This window comes from Coloeus monedula, assembly GCF_965178545.1.
Source record: "Coloeus monedula genome assembly, chromosome: 40".
NCBI classification, from domain to species: Eukaryota; Metazoa; Chordata; class Aves; order Passeriformes; family Corvidae; genus Coloeus; species Coloeus monedula.
In genome coordinates, this window is record NC_138820.1 from 423,237 (window position 1) to 444,080 (window position 20,844).

The 20,844-nt window shown below is 61.6% G+C and overlaps 1 protein-coding gene across 1 annotated transcript in view; it reads left to right on the top strand.

The window, feature by feature from the left end:
• The window catches only part of LOC309584526 (polyunsaturated fatty acid lipoxygenase ALOX8-like), a 36,256-nt gene that overhangs the window by 8,159 nt on the left and 7,253 nt on the right, over window positions 1–20,844 (top strand). Inside the window, exons 7-15 of the mRNA XM_082300570.1 lie at window positions 738–841; window positions 2,120–2,292; window positions 4,553–4,696; window positions 8,675–8,878; window positions 10,149–10,235; window positions 12,158–12,327; window positions 16,075–16,196; window positions 17,138–17,238; window positions 20,297–20,467. Coding sequence (XP_082156696.1) covers window positions 738–841; window positions 2,120–2,292; window positions 4,553–4,696; window positions 8,675–8,878; window positions 10,149–10,235; window positions 12,158–12,327; window positions 16,075–16,196; window positions 17,138–17,238; window positions 20,297–20,467 — 1,276 coding nt within the window. The remainder of the gene's footprint in view (window positions 1–737; window positions 842–2,119; window positions 2,293–4,552; window positions 4,697–8,674; window positions 8,879–10,148; window positions 10,236–12,157; window positions 12,328–16,074; window positions 16,197–17,137; window positions 17,239–20,296; window positions 20,468–20,844) is intronic.

Consider the following 20,844-nt stretch of genomic DNA (forward strand, 5'->3'; position numbering starts at 1 on the left):
TCCTGACCCCAAAATCCAGCCCCACCCCCACCGAGCCCCCTCAGGTGTCATCCCCCCCCCCCCCCCCCCTCCCTGTCCCCTCCTGCGTCCCCCGGTCTGCTCCACCTGCCCCCCCAGTGTCCCCAGTGTCCCCCCAATATCCCCAATGTCCCCAATGTCCCCATGTCCCCACCAAGTCCCCAATGTCCCTGTGACCACCCCAATGTCCCCCCAAGTCCCCAATGTTCCCCTCCAGTCCCCAATGTCCCCCCCAATCCCAAATGTCCCCCCAATGTCCCCGCCAAGTCCCCAATGTTCCTGTGACCACCCCATGTCCCCCCCCACTCCCCAGTGTCCCCCCAATGTCCCCCCACTGTCCCCAGTGTCCCCCCAATGTTCCCCCAAGTCCCCAATGTCCCCAATGCCACCCCAATGTCCCCATGTCCCTGCCAAGTCCCCAGTGTCCCTGTGAGCACCCCAATGTCCCCAATGCCACCCCAATGTCCCCATGTCCCCACCAAGTCCCCAATGTCCCTGTGACCAATGTCCCGATGTCCCCCCAATATCCCCAATATCCCCACTGTCCCCAATGTCCCCCCAAGCCCCCACTGTCCCCATGTCCCCAAGGCCCCCCAAGTCCCTGTGTCCCCCAAGTCCCCAATGTCCCCATGTCCCCCCAAGTCCCCAGTGCTGCCGTGTGACCCCAATGCCCTCCTGTCCCCCCGCTGTCCCCAATGTCCCCTCAATGTCCCCCCCAGGAACCTGGAGGCCAAGCTGCGAGGGTTCCTGGCCCGGCCCAGCTCCTGGCCCAGCGTGGAGGCCATGACACGCGTGTTCCGCTGCTTCCACACCCCCGTCACTGGTGGGGACATGGGGGACAGTGGGGACATTGGGGACAGTGGGGGACAGCAGGGACATGGGGGACAGTGGGGACATTGGGGACAGTAGGGACATTGGGGACAGTGGGGACATTGGGGACATGGGGGACAGCAGGGACATGGGGGACAGCGGGGACATTGGGGACATTGGGAGTATTGGGGACACTGGGGACACCAGGGACAGTGGGGACAGTGGGGGTATTGGGGACAGTGGGGACAGCAGGGACATGGGGGACAGTGGGGACATGGGGGTATTGGGGACACTGGGGACATTGGGGACACTGGGGACACAGGACAGCAGGGACAGTGGGGACATTGGGGACACTGGGGACTTGGGATGGCAGGGGCATTGGGGACATTGGGACATTGTGGGGGTTGGGGACATTGGTGGGTTTGGGGGCATTGGGGACACTGTGGGGTCTGGGGGCATTGGGGGGATTGGGGACATTGGGGAGTCTTGGGGGTATTGGGGACATTGGGGGCATTGTGGGTATTGGGGACATTGGGGACAGCAGGGACATTGGGGACATTAGGGGGTATTGGGGGCATTGGGGACATTGGGGACATTGGGGGGTCTGGGGGCATTGGGGACATTGGGGACATTGGGGGCATTGGGGTCTTGGGGTCACTGGGGGGACTGGGGACCTTGTGGGCATTGGGGACATTGGAGGGTCTGGGGGTATTGGGGACAGCAGGGACATTGGGACATTGTGGGGACATTGTGGGGACATTGTGGGGGTTGGTGGGGATTTGGGATCTTGGAGGGATTTGGGACATCGGGGACAGCAGGGCCATGGGGAGGTCTTGGGGCATTGGGGACGTTGGAGGGGGATTGGGAGGATTTGGGATATTGGGGACATGGGGGGACACTGGGGGGGGGGGGTCTGGGGGTATTGGGGACATCGGGGACATTGGGGGGACACACACGGAGTCACCAGAGGGAACTGAGGGGACGTTGGAGGGAACCTGGGGGTGTCCCAGGAATTTGGGGGATCCCCGGGGGGGGGGGACATGAAGGGGTCAGGGGGGGTCCCGAGGTGCCCCCAGGTGTCCCTGAGGTATCCCCAAGTGTCCCCAGGTGCCCCCAGGTGCCCCCAGGTGTCCCCCAGGTGTCCCCAGGTGCCCCCAAGCGTCGCCAAGGTGCCCCCAAGTGCCCCCAAGTGCCCCCAGATGTCCCCCAGCTGCCCCCAAGTGCCCCCCAAGTGCCCCCCAGGTGTCCCCAGGTGCCCCGAGGTGTCCCCAAGTGTCCCCGTGCCCCCCAGAGTACGTGGTGCAGCACTGGCAGGAGGACGCGTTTTTCGGGGAGCAGTTCCTGAGCGGGGTGAACCCCGTCCTGCTGCGCCGCTGCCCCCGCCTGCCCCCCAACTTCCCCGTCACCCCCCCGATGGTGGCCCCCAGCCTCGGCCCCGGCACCTCCCTGGGCAGGGAGATGGAGGTGAGCGACCCCCGGCACCCCAAAAACCCAAAAAAAACCCCAAAAACACCCCAAAAAATCCCAAAAACTCCAAATCCGGGAGGGGAACCAGGAAATGGGGGGGGGGGGGTGGAACCACAGGATTGGAGAGGTCCCAGGGAAGGTGAGGACCCCAGGATTGGGGGGGGTCCCAGGATTTGGGGGACCCCAGGGTTTGAGGGGGTCCCAAGTATTTGGGGGGGTCCCAGGCGTTTGGGGGGGTCCCATGATTTAGGGGGTCCCATGATTTGGGTGGTGTCCCAGGGAGGGTGGGGACCCCAGGATTTGGGGGGTCCCAGGATTTGGGGTAACCCCAGGATTTGGGGTGTCCCAGGGAGGGTGGGGACCCCAGGATTTGGGGGGGGTCCCAAGTATTTGGGGTCTCCCAGGATTTGGGGTGTCCCAGGGAGGGTGGGGACCCCAGAATTTGGGGGGGTCCCAAGTATTTGGGGGGGTCCCAGGTGTTTGGGGGGGTCCCGGGATTTGGGGGGTCCCAGGATTTGGGGTAACCCCAGGTGTTTGGGGTGTCCCAGGGAGGGTGGGGACCCCAGGATTTGGGGGGTCCCAAGTATTTGGGGGGTGTCCGAAGTATTTGGGGGTGTCCCAAGATTTGGGGGGCCCCAGGTGTTTGGGGGGGTCCCAGGATTTGGGATGTCCCAGAATTTGGGGTGTCCCAGGATTTGGGGGGGTCCCAGGCGTTTGGGGGTGTCCCAGGATTTGGGGTAACCCCAAGATTTGGGGTGTCCCAGGGAGGGTGGGGACCCCAGGATTTGGGGGGGGTCCCAAGTATTTGGGGTCTCCCAGGATTTGGGGTGTCCCAGGGAGGGTGGGGACCCCAGAATTTGGGGGGGTCCCAGGTGTTTGGGGGTGTCCCAGGATTTGGGGGGTCCCAAGTATTTGGGTGTGTCCAAAGTATTTGGGGTGTCCCAGGATTTGGGGTGTCCCAGGATTTGGGGGACCCCAGGGTTTGGGGGGGTCCCAAGTATTTGGGGGGGTCCCAGGTGTTTGGGGGGATCCCGGGATTTGGGGTGTCCCAGGATTTGGGGGGTCCCAGGGAGGGTGGGGACCCCAGGATTTGGGGGGTCCCAAGTATTTGGGTGTGTCCGAAGTATTTGGGGTGTCCCAGGATTTGGGGTGTCCCAGAATTTGGGGGACCCCAGGGTTTGAGGGGGTCCCAAGTATTTGGGGGGGTCCCAGGTGTTTGGGGGGGGTCCCAGGTGTTTGGGGGGGGTCCCGGGATTTGGGGTGTCCCAAGTATTTGGGGTGTCCCAGGATTTGGGGTGTCCCAGGGAGGGTGGGGACCCCAGAATTTGGGGGGGTCCCAGGTGTTTGGGGGTGTCCCAGGATTTGGGGGGTCCCAAGTATTTGGGTGTGTCCAAAGTATTTGGGGTGTCCCAGGATTTGGGGGGTCCCAGGGAGGGTGGGGACCCCACATTTGGGGGGGGATCCCAAGTATTTGGGTGTGTCCAAAGTATTTGGGGGAGTCCCAGGATTTGGGGTGTCCCAGGATTTGGGGGGCCCCAGGGTTTGGGGGGGTCCCAAGTATTTGGGGGGGTCCCAGGTGTTTGGGGGGGTCCCGGGATTTGGGGGGTCCCAGGATTTGGGGTAACCCCAGGATTTGGGGTGTCCCAGGGAGGGTGGGGACCCCAGGATTTGGGGGGGTCCCAGGTGTTTGGGAAGTCCCATGATTTGGGGGGGTCCCAGGATTTGGGGGGTCCCAGGATTTGGGGTAACCCCAGGATTTGGGGGGTCCCAGGGAGGGTGGGGACCCCAGAATTTGGGGGGGTCCCAAGTATTTGGGTGTGTCCAAAGTATTTGGGGTGTCCCAGGATTTGGGGTGTCCCAGGATTTGGGGGACCCCAGGGTTTGGGGGGGTCCCAAGTATTTGGGGGGGTCCCAGGTGTTTGGGGGGGTCCCGGGATTTGGGGGGATCCCAGGATTGGGGGGGATCCCAGGATTTGGGGTGCCCCAGATGTTTGGGGGGGTCCCAGAGAGGTTGGGGACCCCAGGATTTTGGGGTGCCCCAGATTTTGGGCTGCCCCCGGATTTTTGGGGTGCCCCCCCCCCCCCAGGCGGGGAACACTCCCCTGGCCGATTCTGGGGTGTTGGGATTTGGAGTCTCCCCCAAATTTTTGGGGGTTATTCCCAGGATCTTGGGGTTGTCCCCAGGATTTTGGGGTGCCCCGCTGGATTTTGGGGTGCCCTAGGATTTTTGGGGTGACCCCCCCGGTGTCCCCCCCAGGCGGGGAACATTTACCTGGCCGATTATGGGGTGCTCGATGGGCTCCCCACCGCCCTCATCGACGGCCGCCCCACCTTCGTGGCCGCCCCCCTTTGCCTCCTGCACCAGCGCCCCGACGGGGAACTGCGGCCCCTCGCCATCCAGGTGCGACCCCAAAAGCCGGGGGGACCCCAAAAATGGAGGGGGGACCCCTAAAAATGGAGGGGGGACCGCGAAAAATGGGGGGAGAACCCGAAAAATTGGAGGATTTCCCAAGTGGGGGTGGATTCCAACTGGGAATGGGAGGGTCTAGGGGGGAAAGCGGCTCTTATCCCATCCTGGGGGACCCCAAAAAGCCGGGGGGACCCCAAAAATGGAGGGGGGACCCCAAAATTGGGGGGAGACCCCGAAAAATGGGGGGAGAACCCAAAAATGGGGTGCTGAGAGTGGGGGAGATTCCCACTGGGAATGGGGGGGTCTGGGGGGGAAAGTGGCTCCTATCCCATCCTGGGGGACCCCAAAAAGCCGGGGGGACCCCAAAAATGGGGGAGAGGACCCCAAAAATGGAGGGAGGGACCCCAAAATTGAGGGGGGAACCCGAAAAATGGGGGGAGAACCCGAAAAATGGGGGGCTGAGGGTGGGGGGATTTCCCAAGTGGGGGTGGATTCCAACTGGGAGTGGGGGGTCTGGGGGGGGGAAAGGGACTCTTATCCCATCCTGGGGGACCCCAAAAAGCCGGGGGGACCCCAAAAATGGAGGGGGGACCCCAAAATTGGGGGGAGACCCCGAAAAATGGGGGGAGAACCCAAAAATGGGGTGCTGAGAGTGGGGGAAATTCCCACTGGGAATGTGGGGGTCTGGGGGGGAAAGTGGCTCCTATCCCATCCTGGGGGACCCCAAAAAGCCGGGGGGACCCCAGAAATGGTGGGGGGACCCCAAAAATTGAGGGGGGACCCCCAAAAATGGAGGGGGGACCGCGAAAAATGGGGGGAGAACCCAAAAAATTGGAGGATTTCCCAAGTGGGGGTGGATTCCAACTGGGAATGGGAGGGTCTAGGGGGGAAAGCGGCTCTTATCCCATCCTGGGGGACCCCAAAAAGCCGGGGGGACCCCAAAAATGGAGGGGGGACCCCAAAATTGGGGGGAGACCCCGAAAAATGGGGGGAGAACCCAAAAATGGGGTGCTGAGAGTGGGGGAGATTCCCACTGGGAATGGGGGGGTCTGGGGGGGAAAGTGGCTCCTATCCCATCCTGGGGGACCCCAAAAAGCCGGGGGGACCCCAAAAATGGTGGGGGGACCCCAAAAATGGGGGGAGAACCCGAAAAATGAGGGGAGACCCCAAAAAATGGGGGGAGACCCCAAAAATGGGGGGGAATCTGAAACAGGAGGGGCTGAGAATGAGGGGGGCCTGAACCTTTTGGGGTTCCCCATGACCATTTGGGGGTTTCCTCTGGTGATTTTGGGGTCTCCCATGACCATTTAGGGTTCCCCATGACCATTTCTGGGTATCCCCATGACCATTTTGGGGTCCTTTAGGAACCTTTAGGGCTTCCCAGTGAATTCCCGGGTGTCCCCATGACCATTTTGGGGTCTCCCATGACCATTTTGGGGTCCTTTAGGAACCTTTAGGGGATCCCAGTGAATTCCCAGGTATCCCCATGACCATTTTGGGGTCTCCCATGACCATTTAGGGTTCTCCATGACCATTTCTGGGTGTCCCCATGACCATTTTGGGGTCCTTTAGGAACCTTTTGGGCTTCCCAGTGAATTTCTGGGTGTCCCCATGACCATTTTGGCGTTCTCCATGACCATTTAGGGTTTCCTATCATGATTTTGGGGTCTCCCATGACCATTTAGGGTTTCCCATGACCATTTTGGGGTCTCCCATGACCATTTTGGGGTCCTTTAGGAACCTTTAGGGGTTCCCAGTGAATTCCCGGGTATCCCCATGACCATTTTGGGGTATTCCATGACCATTTTGGGGTTCTCCGTGACCATTTCTGGGTGTCCCCATGACCATTTTGGGGTATTCCATGACCATTTAGGGTTTCCTATGAATATTTGGGCTTTCCCATGACCATTTTGGGGTCTCCCATGACCATTTTGGGGTCCTTTAGGGGTTCCCAGTGGATTCCCGGGTATCCCCATGACCATTTTGGGGTTCCCCATGACCATTTTGGGGTTCCCATGATTTTTTTTGGGCTTTCCCATGACCATTCCTGGGTGTCCCCATGACCATTTTGGGGTCCTTTAGGAACCTTTTGGGGTTCCCAGTGAATTCCTGGGTGACCCCATGACCATTTGGGCTTTCCCATGACCATTTTGGGGTATTCCATGACCATTTTGGGGTCCTTTAGGAACCTTTAGGGGATCCCAGTGAATTCCCGGGTATCCCCATGACCATTTTGGGGTTCTCCATGACCATTTTGGGTTTCCCATGACCATTTTTGGGTGTCCCATGGCCATTTTGGGGTCCTTTAGGGGTTCCCAGTGAATTCCCGGGTATCCCCATGACCATTTTGGGGTTCTCCATGACCATTTCTGGGTGTCCCCATGACCATTTTGGGGTTCCCATGATTTTTTTTGGGCTTTCCCATGACCATTCCCGGGTATCCCCATGACCATTTTGGGGTCCTTTAGGAACCTTTAGGGCTTCCCAGTGAATTCCCAGGTATCCCCATGACCATTTTGGGGTCTCCCATGACCATTTTGGGGTTCTCCATGACCATTTCTGGGTGTCCCCATGACCATTTTGGGGTTCCCCATGACCATTTAGGGTTTCCTATGAATATTTGGGCTTTCCCATGACCATTTTGGGGTCTCCCATGACCATTTTGGGGTCCTTTAGGGGTTCCCAGTGAATTCCCGGGTATCCCCATGACCATTTTGGGGTTCCCATGACCATTCCCGGGTGTCCCCATGACCATTTTGGGGTCCTTTAGGGGTTCCCAGTGGATTCCCGGGTATCCCCATGACCATTTTGGGGTTCCCCATGACCATTTGGGGTTCCCATGATTTTTTTTGGGCTTTCCCATGACCATTCCCGGGTGTCCCCATGACCATTTTGGGGTCCTTTAGGAACTTTTTGGGGTTCCCAGTGAATTCCTGGGTATCTCCATGACCATTTGGGGGTATTCCATGACCATTTTGGGGTCTCCCATGACCATTTTGGGGTCCTTTAGGAACCTTTAGGGCTTCCCAGTGGATTCCCAGGTATCCCCATGACCATTTTGGGGTATTCCATGACCATTTTGGGGTTCTCCGTGACCATTTCTGGGTGTCCCCATGACCATTTTGGGGTCCTTTAGGAACCTTTAGGGGATCCCAGTGAATTCCTGGGTATCCCCATGACCATTTTGGAGTTCCCATGACCATTTTGGGGTCTCCCATGACCATTTAGGGTTTCCCATGACCATTTCTGGGTGTCCCCATGACCATTTTGGGGTCCTTTAGGAACCTTTTGGGGTTCCCAGTGAATTCCCGGGTATCCCCATGACCATTTTGGGGTTCCCCATGACCATTTCTGGGTGTCCCATGACCGTTTTGGGGTCCTTTAGGAAACTTTTGGGCTTCCCAGTGAATTTCTGGGTGTCCCCATAACCATTTTGGCGTTCTCCATGACCATTTAGGGTTTCCTATCATGATTTTGGGGTCTTCCATGACCATTTAGGGTTCCCCATGACCATTCCTGGGTGTCCCATGACCATTTTGGGGTCCTTTAGGAACCTTTAGGGGATCCCAGTGAATTCCTAGGTATCCCCATGACCATTTTGGGGTCTCCCATGACCATTTTGGGGTCTCCCATGACCATTTGGGGGTTTCCCATGACCATTTCTGGGTCTCCCATGACCATTTTAGGGTCCTTTAGGAACTTTTTGGGGTTCCCAGTGAATTCCTGGGTATCCCCATGACCATTTTGGGGTCCTTTAGGAACCTTTAGGGCTTCCCAGTGAATTCCCGGGTGTCCCCATGACCATTTTGGGGTCCTTTAGGAACCTTTAGGGCTTCCCAGTGAATTCCCGGGTGTCCCCATGACCATTTTGGGGTATTCCATGACCATTTTGGGGTCCTTTAGGAACCTTTTGGGCTTCCCAGTGAATTCCCGGGTACCCCCATGACCATTTTGGGGTTCCCCCCGCAGCTCTCTCAGCATCCAGGTCCCGACTCGCCCATTTTCTTGCCCGGGGACCCTCCGTGGCTCTGGGCTCTGGCCAAGGCCTGGGTGCGCAGCGCCGAGTTCCACGTGCACGAGGGGCTCACGCACCTGCTGCGGGCTCACCTGCTGGGTGAGGTGTTCGCCCTGGCCACCCTCCGCCAGCTGCCCCCCCAGCACCCCGTCTTCAAGGTACCCCAAAACCAAAACCGCCCCCCCAAACAAAAAAAACCCCACTCGAAAAGCTCCATCCTAAACCCAAACCGCCCTAAAAAAAATCCCCTCACCCACCCAAAAAAACCCCCGAGATTTGGGGACCCCCCCGGGTGTTTTTTGGGGTGGGGGGGGGGGGTCCCAGAGGAAGGTGCCCCCCCCCGAACCCCCTCTTCAGGGTACCCCAAACCCCCCCAAACAAAAAAACCCCACCCGAAAAGCTCCGTCCTAAACCCCAAACCTCGCCTGAAAAAAGCCAAGCTTAAAAAATCCTGTCCTAAGAAAACCCTCGAGATTTGGGGACCCCCCCGGGTGTGTTTTGGGGTGGGGGGGGGTCCCAGGGGAAGGTGCCCCCCCCCCGAACCCCCTCTTTAAGGTACCCCCAAACCCCGCCCCTCCCCCGCCCCAAAAAATCCCGACAAGAAAAGCTCGACCCAAAAAAAAAACCCCAAAACCCCGTTCCCAAAAAATCCCGGGAACCCCCCCTGTGCCCCCCCTCACCCCGTGCCCCCTCCCCAATTCCCTGTGCCCCCCCCCCGCCTCATTCGCGGTGCCCCCTCCCCAATTCCTGGTGCCCCCCCCGCCTCATTCGCGGTGCCCCCTCCCCAATTCCTGGTGCCCCCCCTGTGCCCCCTCCCCATTTCCCGGTGCCCCCTCCCCAATTCCTGGTGCCCCCTCCTCAATTCCCGGTGCCCCCCCTCATCCTGTGCCCCCCCTGTGCCCCCCCCCCCCCACCCTGTGCCCCCCCGTGTCCCCCCCATTTCCCGGTGCCCCCTCCCCATTTCCCGGTGCCCCCTCCCACCCTGTGCCCCCCCCCATTTCCCAGTGCCCCCCGTGCCCCCCCCCATTTCCTGGTGCCCCCTCCCCATTTCCCGGTGCCCCCCCTCACCCCGTGCCCCCCGTGCCCCCCCCCCCAGCTGCTGGTGCCCCACACCCAGTTCATGGTGCCCCCTCCCCATTTCCCGTTGCCCCCCACCCTGTGCCCCCCCCCCCGTGCCCCCCGTGCCCCCCATAGCTGCTGGTGCCCCCTCCCCATTTCCCGGTGCCCCCTCCCCAATTCCTGGTGCCCCCTCCCCATTTCCCGTTGCCCCCCTCACCCTGTGCCCCCCCGTGCCCCCCTCCATTTCCCGGTGCCCCCTCCCCAATTCCCGGTGCCCCCCGTGCCCCCCCCTCTCCCCGTGCCCCCCCATGCCCCCCTCCCCATTTCTCGGTGCCCCCCCCTCACCCGGTGCCCCCCGTGCCCCCCCAGCTGCTGGTGCCCCACACCCGCTTCACGGTGCAGATCGGGGCCCTCGCCCGGCGCTTCCTCCTCAACCCCGGGGGGGTCTTCGACAGGGTCGGTAATGGGGGGGGGTCCGGGGGGTCCTGGGGGGGTCTGGGGGGTCTGAGGGGTTCGACAGGGTCGGTAATGGGGGGGGTCCGGGGAGATCTGGGGGGGTCTGGGGGTCTTTGGGGGCTTCGATGGGGTTGGTTACGGGGGGGGGGGGTCTGGGGGCTTCGATGGGGTTGGTAATGGGGGGGGGTCTGGGGGTCTTGGGGGGTTCCGGGGGTCTGGGGGCTTCGATGGGGTTGGTAATGAGGTGGGGTCTGGGGGTCTGGGGGCTTTGATGGGGTCAGTACCGGGGGGGTTCTGGGGGTCTGGGGGCTTCAGTGGGGTCGGTAACAAGGGGGGGTCTGGGGGTCTTGGGGGGTTCTGGGGGTCTGGGGGCTTCAGTGGGGTCAGTAACGGGGGGGTCAATGGGGTCTTGGGGGTTTCCGGGGGTCTGGGGGCTTCGATGGGGTCGGTAATGAGGTGGGGTCTGGGGGTCTGGGGGGGTCTGGGGGGGTCTGGGGGCTTCAATGGGGTCGGTAACGGGGGGGTCTGGGGGCTTCGATGGGGTTGGTAATGAGGGGGGGTCTGGGGGCTTTGATGGGGTCAGTACCGGGGGGGTTCTGGGGGTCTGGGGGCTTCAGTGGGGTCGGTAACAAGGGGGGGTCTGGGGGGGTCCGGGGGGCTTCAATGGGGTCAGTAATGAGGTGGGGTCTGGGGGTCTGGGGGGGTCTGGGGGGGTCTGGGGGCTTCAATGGGGTCAGTAATGAGGTGGGGTCTGGGGGTCTGGGGGGGTCTGGGGGGGTCTGGGGGCTTCAATGGGGTCAGTAATGAGGGGGGGTCTGGGGGCTTCAATGGCGTCAGTACCGGGGGGGGATCCAGGGGTCTGGGGGGGTCCGGGGGGCTTTGGGGGTCTTCGGGGGATCTGGGGGGGTCTGGGGGCTTTGATGGGGTTGGTAATGAGGGGGGGTCTGGGGGGGTTCTGGGGGTCTGGGGGCTTCAATGGGGTAAAAACGGGGAGGGGGGGGGTACGAGGGAAATGGGGGAGGGGTCTGGGGGGTCTTGGGGGGGTCCCGAAGGGATTGGGGGGGGTCCGGATTTGGGTGGGAATTGCCGGGACTGGGGTGGGATTTGCTGGGATTTGAGTGGGAATTTCTGGGATTTGGGTGGGATTTGGGTGGGAATTCCTAGGATTTGGGTGGGATTTCCCGGGATTTGGGTGGGAATTCCGGGATTTGGGTGGGATTTCCCAGGATTTGGGTGGGATTTCCCGGGATTTGGGTGGGAATTCCGGGATTTGGGTGGGGTTTCCCGGGATTTGGGTGGGATTTCCCAGGATTTGGGTGGGAATTCCGGGATTTGGGCGGGATTTCCCAGGATTTGGGTGGGATTTCCCGGGATTTGGGTGGGAATTCCTAGGATTTGGGTGGGGTTTCCCGGGATTTGGGTGGGATTTCCCGGGATTTGGGTGGGAATTCCGGGATTTGGGTGGGATTTCCCAGGATTTGGGTGGGATTTCCCGAGATTTGGGTGGGATTTCCCGGGATTTGGGTGGGAATTCCCAGGATTTGGATGGGATTTCCCAGGATTTGGGTGGGAATTCCGGGATTTGGGTGCCATCGCCGTGTCCCCGCCGTGTCCGCAGGCGGTGGCCCGGGGGCCAGCGGGGGGATTGGGGTGGGATTTGGGTGGGAATTCCAGGATTTGGGTGGGATTTCCCGGGATTGGGGTGGGATTTGGGTGGGATTTCCCGGGATTTGGGTGGGATTTCCCGGGATTTGGGTGAGAATTCCGGGATTTGGGTGCCATCGCCGTGTCCCCGCCGTGCCCGCAGGCGGTGGCCCTGGGCCAGCGGGGGGATTGGGGTGGGATTTGGGTGGGATTTCCCGGGATTTGGGTGGGAATTCCGGGATTTGGGTGCCATCGCCGTGTCCCCGCCGTGCCCGCAGGCGGTGGCCCTGGGCCGCCGGGGGCTGCTGGCCCTGGTGGCCCGGGGGCTGCGGGAGCTGCGCTGGCGCTCGCTGGTGCTGCCCCGGGACCTTCGGCACCGCGGCGTCACCGGCACCGCCCGGCACCACTTCGGCCACGACGCCACCAAGGTGTGGGGAGCCATCCGCAGGTGGGGACAGCGGGGACACCCCCGGACACCCCCGGACACCCCTGGGAACCTCTGGGACACCCCTGGGAACCTCTGGGACACCCCTGGGACACCCTTGGGACACCCCCGGGAACCTCTGGGAACCTCTGGGACACCCCTGGGACACCCCCGGACACCCCCGGACACCCCTGGGAACCTCTGGGAACCTCTGGGACACCCCCGGACACCCCTGGGAACCTCGGGGAACCTCTGGGACACCCCCGGACACCCCTGGGAACCTCTGGGACACCCCCGGGAACCTCTGGGAATCTCTGGGACACCCCTGGGACACCCCCGGACACCCCCGGACACCCCTGGGAACCTCTGGGAACCTCTGGGACACCCTTGGGACACCCCTGGGACACCCCCGGGAACCTCTGGGAACCTCTGGGACACCCCGGGAACCCCCTGGGACACCCCCGGACACCCCCGGGAACCTCTGGGACACCCCTGGGAACCTCTGGGACACCCCTGGGACACCCCCGGACACCCCTGGGAACCTCTGGGAACCTCTGGGACACCCCCGGACACCCCTGGGAACCTCTGGGACACCCTTGGGACACCCCCGGACACCCCTGGGACACCCCTGGGACACCCCTGGGAACCTCTGGGACACCCCTGGGAACCTCTGGGACACCCCTGGGACACCCCCGGACACCCCTGGGAACCTCTGGGAACCTCTGGGACACCCCCGGACACCCCTGGGACACCCTTGGGACACCCATTCCCCCCTCCCCAGTGTCCCCAGCAATGTCCCCCAGTATCCCCAGTGACATCCCCAGTATCCCCCAGTGTCCCCAGTATCCCCAGTGACATCCCCAGTATCCCCCAGTGTCCCCAGTATCCCCAGTGATGTCCCCCAGTGTCCCCAGTATCACCAGTGTCCCCCAGTGACATCCCCCAGTGCCATCCCCAGTATGCCCAGTGCCCCCAGTGCCATCCCAGTGGCCCTGATGTCCCCCAGTGTCCCCAGCACTGTCCCCCAGTATCCCCAGTGATGTCCCCCAGTGTCCCCAGTGTCCCCCAGTGCCACCCCCAGTATGCCCAGTTTGCCCATTCCCAGGTTCGTGGGTGCCCTCCTGGCTCTCTTTTACCCCAGTGCCACCCCCAGTATGCCCAGTATGCCCAGTTTGCCCATTCCCAGGTTCGTGGGTGCCCTCCTGGCTCTCTTTTACCCCAGTGCCACCCCCAGTATGCCCAGTATGCCCAGTTTGCCCATTCCCAGGTTCGTGGGTGCCCTCCTGGCTCTCTTTTACCCCAGTGCCACCCCCAGTATGCCCAGTATGCCCAGTTTGCCCATTCCCAGGTTCGTGGGTGCCCTCCTGGCTCTCTTTTACCCCAGTGCCACCCCCAGTATGCCCAGTATGCCCAGTTTGCCCATTCCCAGGTTCCTGGGTGCCCTCCTGGCTCTCTTTTACCCCAGTGCCACCCCCAGTATGCCCAGTATGCCCAGTTTGCCCATTCCCAGGTTCGTGGGTGCCCTCCTGGCTCTCTTTTACCCCAGTGCCACCCCCAGTATGCCCAGTATGCCCAGTTTGCCCATTCCCAGGTTCGTGGGTGCCCTCCTGGCTCTCTTTTACCCCAGTGCCACCCCCAGTATGCCCAGTATGCCCAGTTTGCCCATTCCCAGGTTCGTGGGTGCCCTCCTGGCTCTCTTTTACCCCAGTGCCACCCCCAGTATGCCCAGTATGCCCAGTTTGCCCCTTCCAGGTTCGTGGGTGCCCTCCTGGCTCTCTTTTACCCCAGTGCCACCCCCAGTATGCCCAGTATGCCCAGTTTGCCCATTCCCAGTTTGATGGGTGCCCTCCTGGCTCTCTTTTACCCCAGTGCCACTCCCAGTATGCCCAGTATGCCCAGTTTGCCCATTCCCAGGTTCGTGGGTGCCCTCCTGGCTCTCTTTTACCCCAGTGCCACTCCCAGTATGCCCAGTATGCCCAGTTTGCCCATTCCCAGGTTCGTGGGTGCCCTCCTGGCTCTCTTTTACCCCAGTGCCACCCCCAGTATGCCCAGTATGCCCAGTTTGCCCATTCCCAGGTTCGTGGGTGCCCTCCTGGCTCTCTTTTACCCCAGTGCCACCCCCAGTATGCCCAGTATGCCCAGTTTGCCCATTCCCAGGTTCGTGGGTGCCCTCCTGGCTCTCTTTTACCCCAGTGCCACTCCCAGTATGCCCAGTATGCCCAGTTTGCCCATTCCCAGGTTCGTGGGTGCCCTCCTGGCTCTCTTTTACCCCAGTGCCACCCCCAGTATGCCCAGTATGCCCAGTTTGCCCATTCCCAGGTTCGTGGGTGCCCTCCTGGCTCTCTTTTACCCCAGTGCCACCCCCAGTATGCCCAGTATGCCCAGTTTGCCCCTTCCAGGTTCGTGGGTGCCCTCCTGGCTCTCTTTTACCCCAGTGCCACTCCCAGTATGCCCAGTATGCCCAGTTTGCCCCTTCCAGGTTCGTGGGTGCCCTCCTGGCTCTCTTTTACCCCAGTGCCACCCCCAGTATGCCCAGTATGCCCAGTTTGCCCATTCCCAGGTTCGTGGGTGCCCTCCTGGCTCTCTTTTACCCCAGTGCCACCCCCAGTATGCCCAGTATGCCCAGTTTGCCCCTTCCAGGTTCGTGGGTGCCCTCCTGGCTCTCTTTTACCCCAGTGCCACCCCCAGTATGCCCAGTATGCCCAGTTTGCCCATTCCCAGGTTCGTGGGTGCCCTCCTGGCTCTCTTTTACCCCAGTGCCACCCCCAGTATGCCCAGTATGCCCAGTTTGCCCCTTCCCAGGTTCGTGGGTGCCCTCCTGGCTCTCTTTTACCCCAGTGCCACCCCCAGTATGCCCAGTATGCCCAGTTTGCCCCTTCCCAGGTTCGTGGGTGCCCTCCTGGCTCTCTTTTACCCCAGTGCCACCCCCAGTATGCCCAGTATGCCCAGTTTGCCCCTTCCAGGTTCGTGGGTGCCCTCCTGGCTCTCTTTTACCCCAGTGCCACCCCCAGTATGCCCAGTATGCCCAGTTTGCCCATTCCCAGGTTCGTGGGTGCCCTCCTGGCTCTCTTTTACCCCAGTGCCACCCCCAGTATGCCCAGTATGCCCAGTTTGCCCATTCCCAGGTTCGTGGGTGCCCTCCTGGCTCTCTTTTACCCCAGTGCCACCCCCAGTATGCCCAGTATGCCCAGTTTGCCCCTTCCCAGGTTCGTGGGTGCCCTCCTGGCTCTCTTTTACCCCAGTGCCACCCCCAGTATGCCCAGTATGCCCAGTTTGCCCATTCCCAGGTTCGTGGGTGCCCTCCTGGCTCTCTTTTACCCCAGTGCCACTCCCAGTATGCCCAGTATGCCCAGTTTGCCCATTCCCAGGTTCGTGGGTGCCCTCCTGGCTCTCTTTTACCCCAGTGCCACCCCCAGTATGCCCAGTATGCCCAGTTTGCCCCTTCCAGGTTCGTGGGTGCCCTCCTGGCTCTCTTTTACCCCAGTGCCACTCCCAGTATGCCCAGTATGCCCAGTTTGCCCATTCCCAGGTTCGTGGGTGCCCTCCTGGCTCTCTTTTACCCCAGTGCCACCCCCAGTATGCCCAGTATGCCCAGTTTGCCCATTCCCAGGTTCGTGGGTGCCCTCCTGGCTCTCTTTTACCCCAGTGCCACTCCCAGTATGCCCAGTATGCCCAGTTTGCCCCTTCCAGGTTCGTGGGTGCCCTCCTGGCTCTCTTTTACCCCAGTGCTACCCCCAGTATGCCCAGTATGCCCAGTTTGCCCATTCCCAGGTTCGTGGGTGCCCTCCTGGCTCTCTTTTACCCCTCTGACGGCGCCGTCCGGGAGGACCCCGAGCTCCAGGCCTGGGTCAGGGAGATCTTCCGGAGGGGCTTCCTGGGCCGGCGGCGCTCAGGTGGGCACGGGGGGGGCACAGGTGGGCATGGAGGGGGCACTGACCACTCAGGTGGGCACAGGGGAGTGGCACTGACCACTCAGGTGGGCACGGGGGGGGCACAGGTGGGCACGGGGGGGGCACTGACCACTCAGGTGGGCACAGGGGAGTGGCACTGACCACTCAGGTGGGCACAGGGAGGGCACAGGTGACCCCTCAGGTGGGCACTGACCACTCAAGTGGGCACAGGGGGGGGCATGGGGGGGACACAGTTGGGCGTGGGGGCCTCCTCAGGTGGGCACTGACCCCTCAGGTGGGCACAGGGGAGTGGCACTGACCACTCAGGTGGGCACTGACCCCTCAGGTGGGCACAGGGGACCCCCCAGGGGGCACTGACCCCTCAGGTGGGCACAGGGAGTGGCACAGGTGACCCCTCAGGTGGGCACTGACCACTCAGGTGGGCACAGGGAGTGGCACAGGTGACCCCTCAGGTGGGCACTGACCACTCAGGTGGACACAGGGAGGGCACAGGTGACCCCTCAGGTGGGCACTGACCCCTCAGGTGGGCACAGGGGACCCCCCAGGGGGCACTGACCACTCAGGTGGACACAGGGAGGGCACAGGTGACCCCTCAGGTGGGCACTGACCACTCAGGTGGGCACAGGGAGTGGCACAGGTGACCCCTCAGGTGGGCACTGACCCCTCAGGTGGGCACTGACCCCTCAGGTGGGCACAGGGGAGTGGCACTGACCACTCAGGTGGGCACAGGTGACCCCCCAGGGGGCACTGACCACTCAGGTGGGCACAGGGAGGGCACAGGTGACCCCTCAGGTGGGCACTGACTGCTCAGGTGGGCACAGGGAGGGGGGAGTGACCCCTCAGGTGCCCCCTCAGGTGGGCAGAGGGGCCTGGGGCTGGCAGTGACTGCCCCGGTGACCGCTGGGTGCCCCCTGTGCCCCCAGGGGTGCCCTCCCGCCTGGACACCGTGCGCGGCCTGGTCACCTTCGTCACCACCATCATCTACACCTGCTCCGCCCACCACGCGGCCACCAACAGCGGCCAGGTGACCACCGAGCCCTGACCCCCCAGGAGTGACCACTGAGTGACCACTGAGTGACCCCTGACCCCCCCAGTGACCACCTGAGTGACCACTGACCCCCCCAGTGACCCATGACCCCTGAGTGACCCCTGACCCCTCACTGACCCCTGAGTGACCCCTGACCCCCCAGTGACCCCTGGCCCCCCAGTGACCCCTGAGTGACCCCTGAGTGACCCCTGACCCCCCAGTGACCACTGACCCCCCCAGTTACCTCTGAGTGACCCCTGACCCCCCCAGTGACCCCTGAGTGACCACTGACCCCCCAGTGACCACTGAACCCTGACCCCCCCCAGGAGTGACCCCTGACCCCCCCAGTGACCACTGAGTGACCCCTGGCCCGCCAGTGACCACCTGAGTGACCACTGACCCCCCCAGTGACCACTGACCCGCCCAGGACCCTCCCAGTAACCCCTGACCCCCCCCAGTGACCACTGACCCCTGACCCCCCCAGTGACCACCTGTGTGACCACTGGCCCCCCTCAGTGACCACTGAGCCCTGACCCCCCCAGTGACCCCTGAGTGACCACTGACCTCCCCCCAGTGACCCCGAGTGACCACTGACCCCCCCAGTGACCCCTGACCTCCCCCAGTGACCCCTGAGTGACCACTGACCCCCCAGTGACCCCTGACCTCCCCCAGTGACCCCTGAGTGGCCACTGACCCCCCACTGACCCCTGACCTCCCCCCAGTGACCCCTGAGTGACCACTGACCCCCCCAGTGACCCCTGACCTCCCCCAGTGACCCCTGAGTGACCACTGACCCCCCACTGACCCCTGACCTCCCCCCAGTGACCCCTGAGTGACCACTGACCCCAAACCCTGGAGTATTTGGGGGGGATTTGGGGGGGTCTGAGGGGATTTCAGTGGTTTTGGGGGGGGGGGTCTCTGACGTTTGGGGTCTCTCTGGGACATTTTTGGGGTCTCTGTGCCCTTTTTGGGGTCTCTCTGTGCCCTTTTGGGGTCTCTGTGCCCTTTTTGGGGTCTCTCTCTGTGCCCATTGGGGTTTCTCGGGGGCATTTCAGGCTCTGTCTCTGACATTTTTGGGGTCTCTCTGTACCCCTTTGGGGTCTCTCTGCCATTTTTGGGGTCTCTGTGCCCTTTGGGGTTTTTCCAGGACATTTCAGGCTCTGCCTCTGACATTTTTGGGCTCTCTCTGTGCCCTTTTGGGGTCTCTCTCTGCCATTTTTGGGGTCACTCTCTGGGACCCTTCAGGGTTTCTCAGGGACATTTCAGGCTCTGTCTCTGACATTTTTGGGCTCTCTCTGTGCCCTTTTTGGGCTCTCTGCCCTTTGGGGTTTCTCAGGGACGTTTCAGGCTCTGTCTCTGACATTTTTGGGGTCTCTCTGTGCCATTTGGGGCTCTCTGGGACCTTTTTGGGCTCTCTCTCTGCCATTTTTGGGGTCTCTCTCTGTGCCCTTTGGGGTTTCTCAGGGACGTTTCAGGCTCTGTCTCTGACATTTTTGGGCTCTCTCTGTGCCCCTTTGGGCTCTCTCTCTGCCATTTTTGGGGTCTCTGCCCTTTGGGGTTTCTCGGGGGCATTTCAGGCTCTGTCTCTGACATTTTTGGGCTCTCTCTGTGCTCCTTTGGGATCTCTCTGTGCCCTTTTTGGGCTCTCTGCCCTTTGGGGTTTCTCAGGGACGTTTCAGGCTCTGTCTCTGACATTTTTGGGGTCTCTCTGTGCCCTTTGGGGTCTCTCTGTGCCCTTTGGGGTCTCTCTGTGCCATTTTTGGGTCTCTCTCTGGGACCCTTTGGGGTTTCTCGGGGGCATTTCAGGCTCTGTCTCTGACATTTTTGGGCTCTCTCTGTGCCCTTTTGGGGTCTCTCTGTGCCCTTTTGGGGTCTCTGACCTTTGGGGTCTCTTGGGGACATTTCAGGCTCTGTCTCTGCCCTTTGGGGTCTTTGTGCCCTTTTTGGGGTCTCTCTCTGCCATTTTTGGGGTCTCTCTCTGGGACCTTTTGGGGTTTCTCAGGGACATTTCAGGCTCTGACATTTTTGGGGTCTCTCTGTGCCCTTTGGGGTCTCTCTGTGCCCTTTTTGGGGTCTCTCTGTGCCCTTTTTGGGGTCTCTCGGTGCCATTTTTGGGGTCTCTCTCTGTGCCCATTGGGGTTTCTCGGGGGCATTTCAGGCTCTGTCTCTGACATTTTTGGGCTCTCTCTGTGCCCTTTTTGGGGTCTCTGTGCCCTTTTTGGGGTCTCTCTGTGCCCTTTGGGGTCTCTGTGCCCTTTTTGGGGTCTCTGTGCCCTTTTTGGGGTCTCTCTGTGCCCTTTGGGGTCTCTCTGGGACCTTTTGGGATCTCTCTGTGCCCTTTGGGGTCTCTGTGCCCTTTTTGGGGTCTCTCTCTGTGCCCTCGGGGTCTCTCTGGGACCTTTTGGGGTCTCTGTGCCCTTTGGAGTCTCTTGGGGACATTTCAGGCTCTGTCTCTGCCCTTTGGGGTCTCTCCGTGCCCTTTTTTGGGGTCTCTGTGCCCTTTTTGGGGTCTCTGTGCCCTTTTTTGGGTCTCTCTCTGTGCCCATTGGGGTTTCTCGGGGGCATTTCAGGCTCTGTCTCTCACATTTTTGGGCTCTCTCTGTGCCCCTTTGGGGTCTCTCTGTGCCCCTTTGGGCTCTCTCTGCCCTTTTTGGGGTCTCTGCCCTTTGGGGTTTTTCCAGGACATTTCAGGCTCTGCCTCTGACATTTTTGGGCTCTCTCTGTGCCCTTTTGGGGTCTCTCTCTGCCATTTTTGGGGTCACTCTCTGGGACCCTTCAGGGTTTCTCAGGGACATTTCAGGCTCTGTCTCTGACATTTTTGGGCTCTCTCTCTGCCATTTTTGGGGTCTCTGCCCTTTGGGGTTTCTCGGGGGCATTTCAGGCTCTGCCTCTGACATTTTTGGGCTCTCTCTGTGCCCTTTTGGGGTCTCTCGGTGCCATTTTTGGGCTCTCTGCCCTTTGGGGTTTCTCAGGGACATTTCAGGCTCTGTCTCTGACATTTTTGGGCTCTCTCTGTGCCATTTGGGGCTCTCTCCGTGCCCGTTTTGGGGCTCAGTTCGAGCTGTCGGCGTTTCCCCCGAACGCCCCCGCGGCCATGCGGGAGCCGCCGCCGCGCTCCAAGGCCGCGCTGTCCGAGCGGGAATTCCTGGCGGCGCTGCCGGCCATGAACACCACGGCCACGGTGCTGGCCGTGCTCTGGGTGCTCCGCAACGAGCCCATGGACCTGGTGAGACCCCAAAACCACCCCAAAACCACCCCAAAACCAACCCCAAAACCCCCAGGATCCACAAACTCCATCCAACCCCAAACCCACCCCAAAACCACCCCAAAAACCACCCCAAAAACCACCCCAAAAACCACCCCGGGACCCCCAAACCACCCCAAAAACCACCCCGGGACCCCCAAACCCACCCCAAATCCCCCTGGCCGTGCTCTGGGTGCTCCGCAACGAGCCCATGGACCTGGTGAGACCCCAAAACCACCCCAAAAACCACCCCAAAACCACCCCAAAAACCACCCCAAAAACCACCCCAAAAACCACCCTGGGACTCCAGACCCACCCCAAAACCACCCCAGGATCCATCCAAACCCAAACCCACCCCA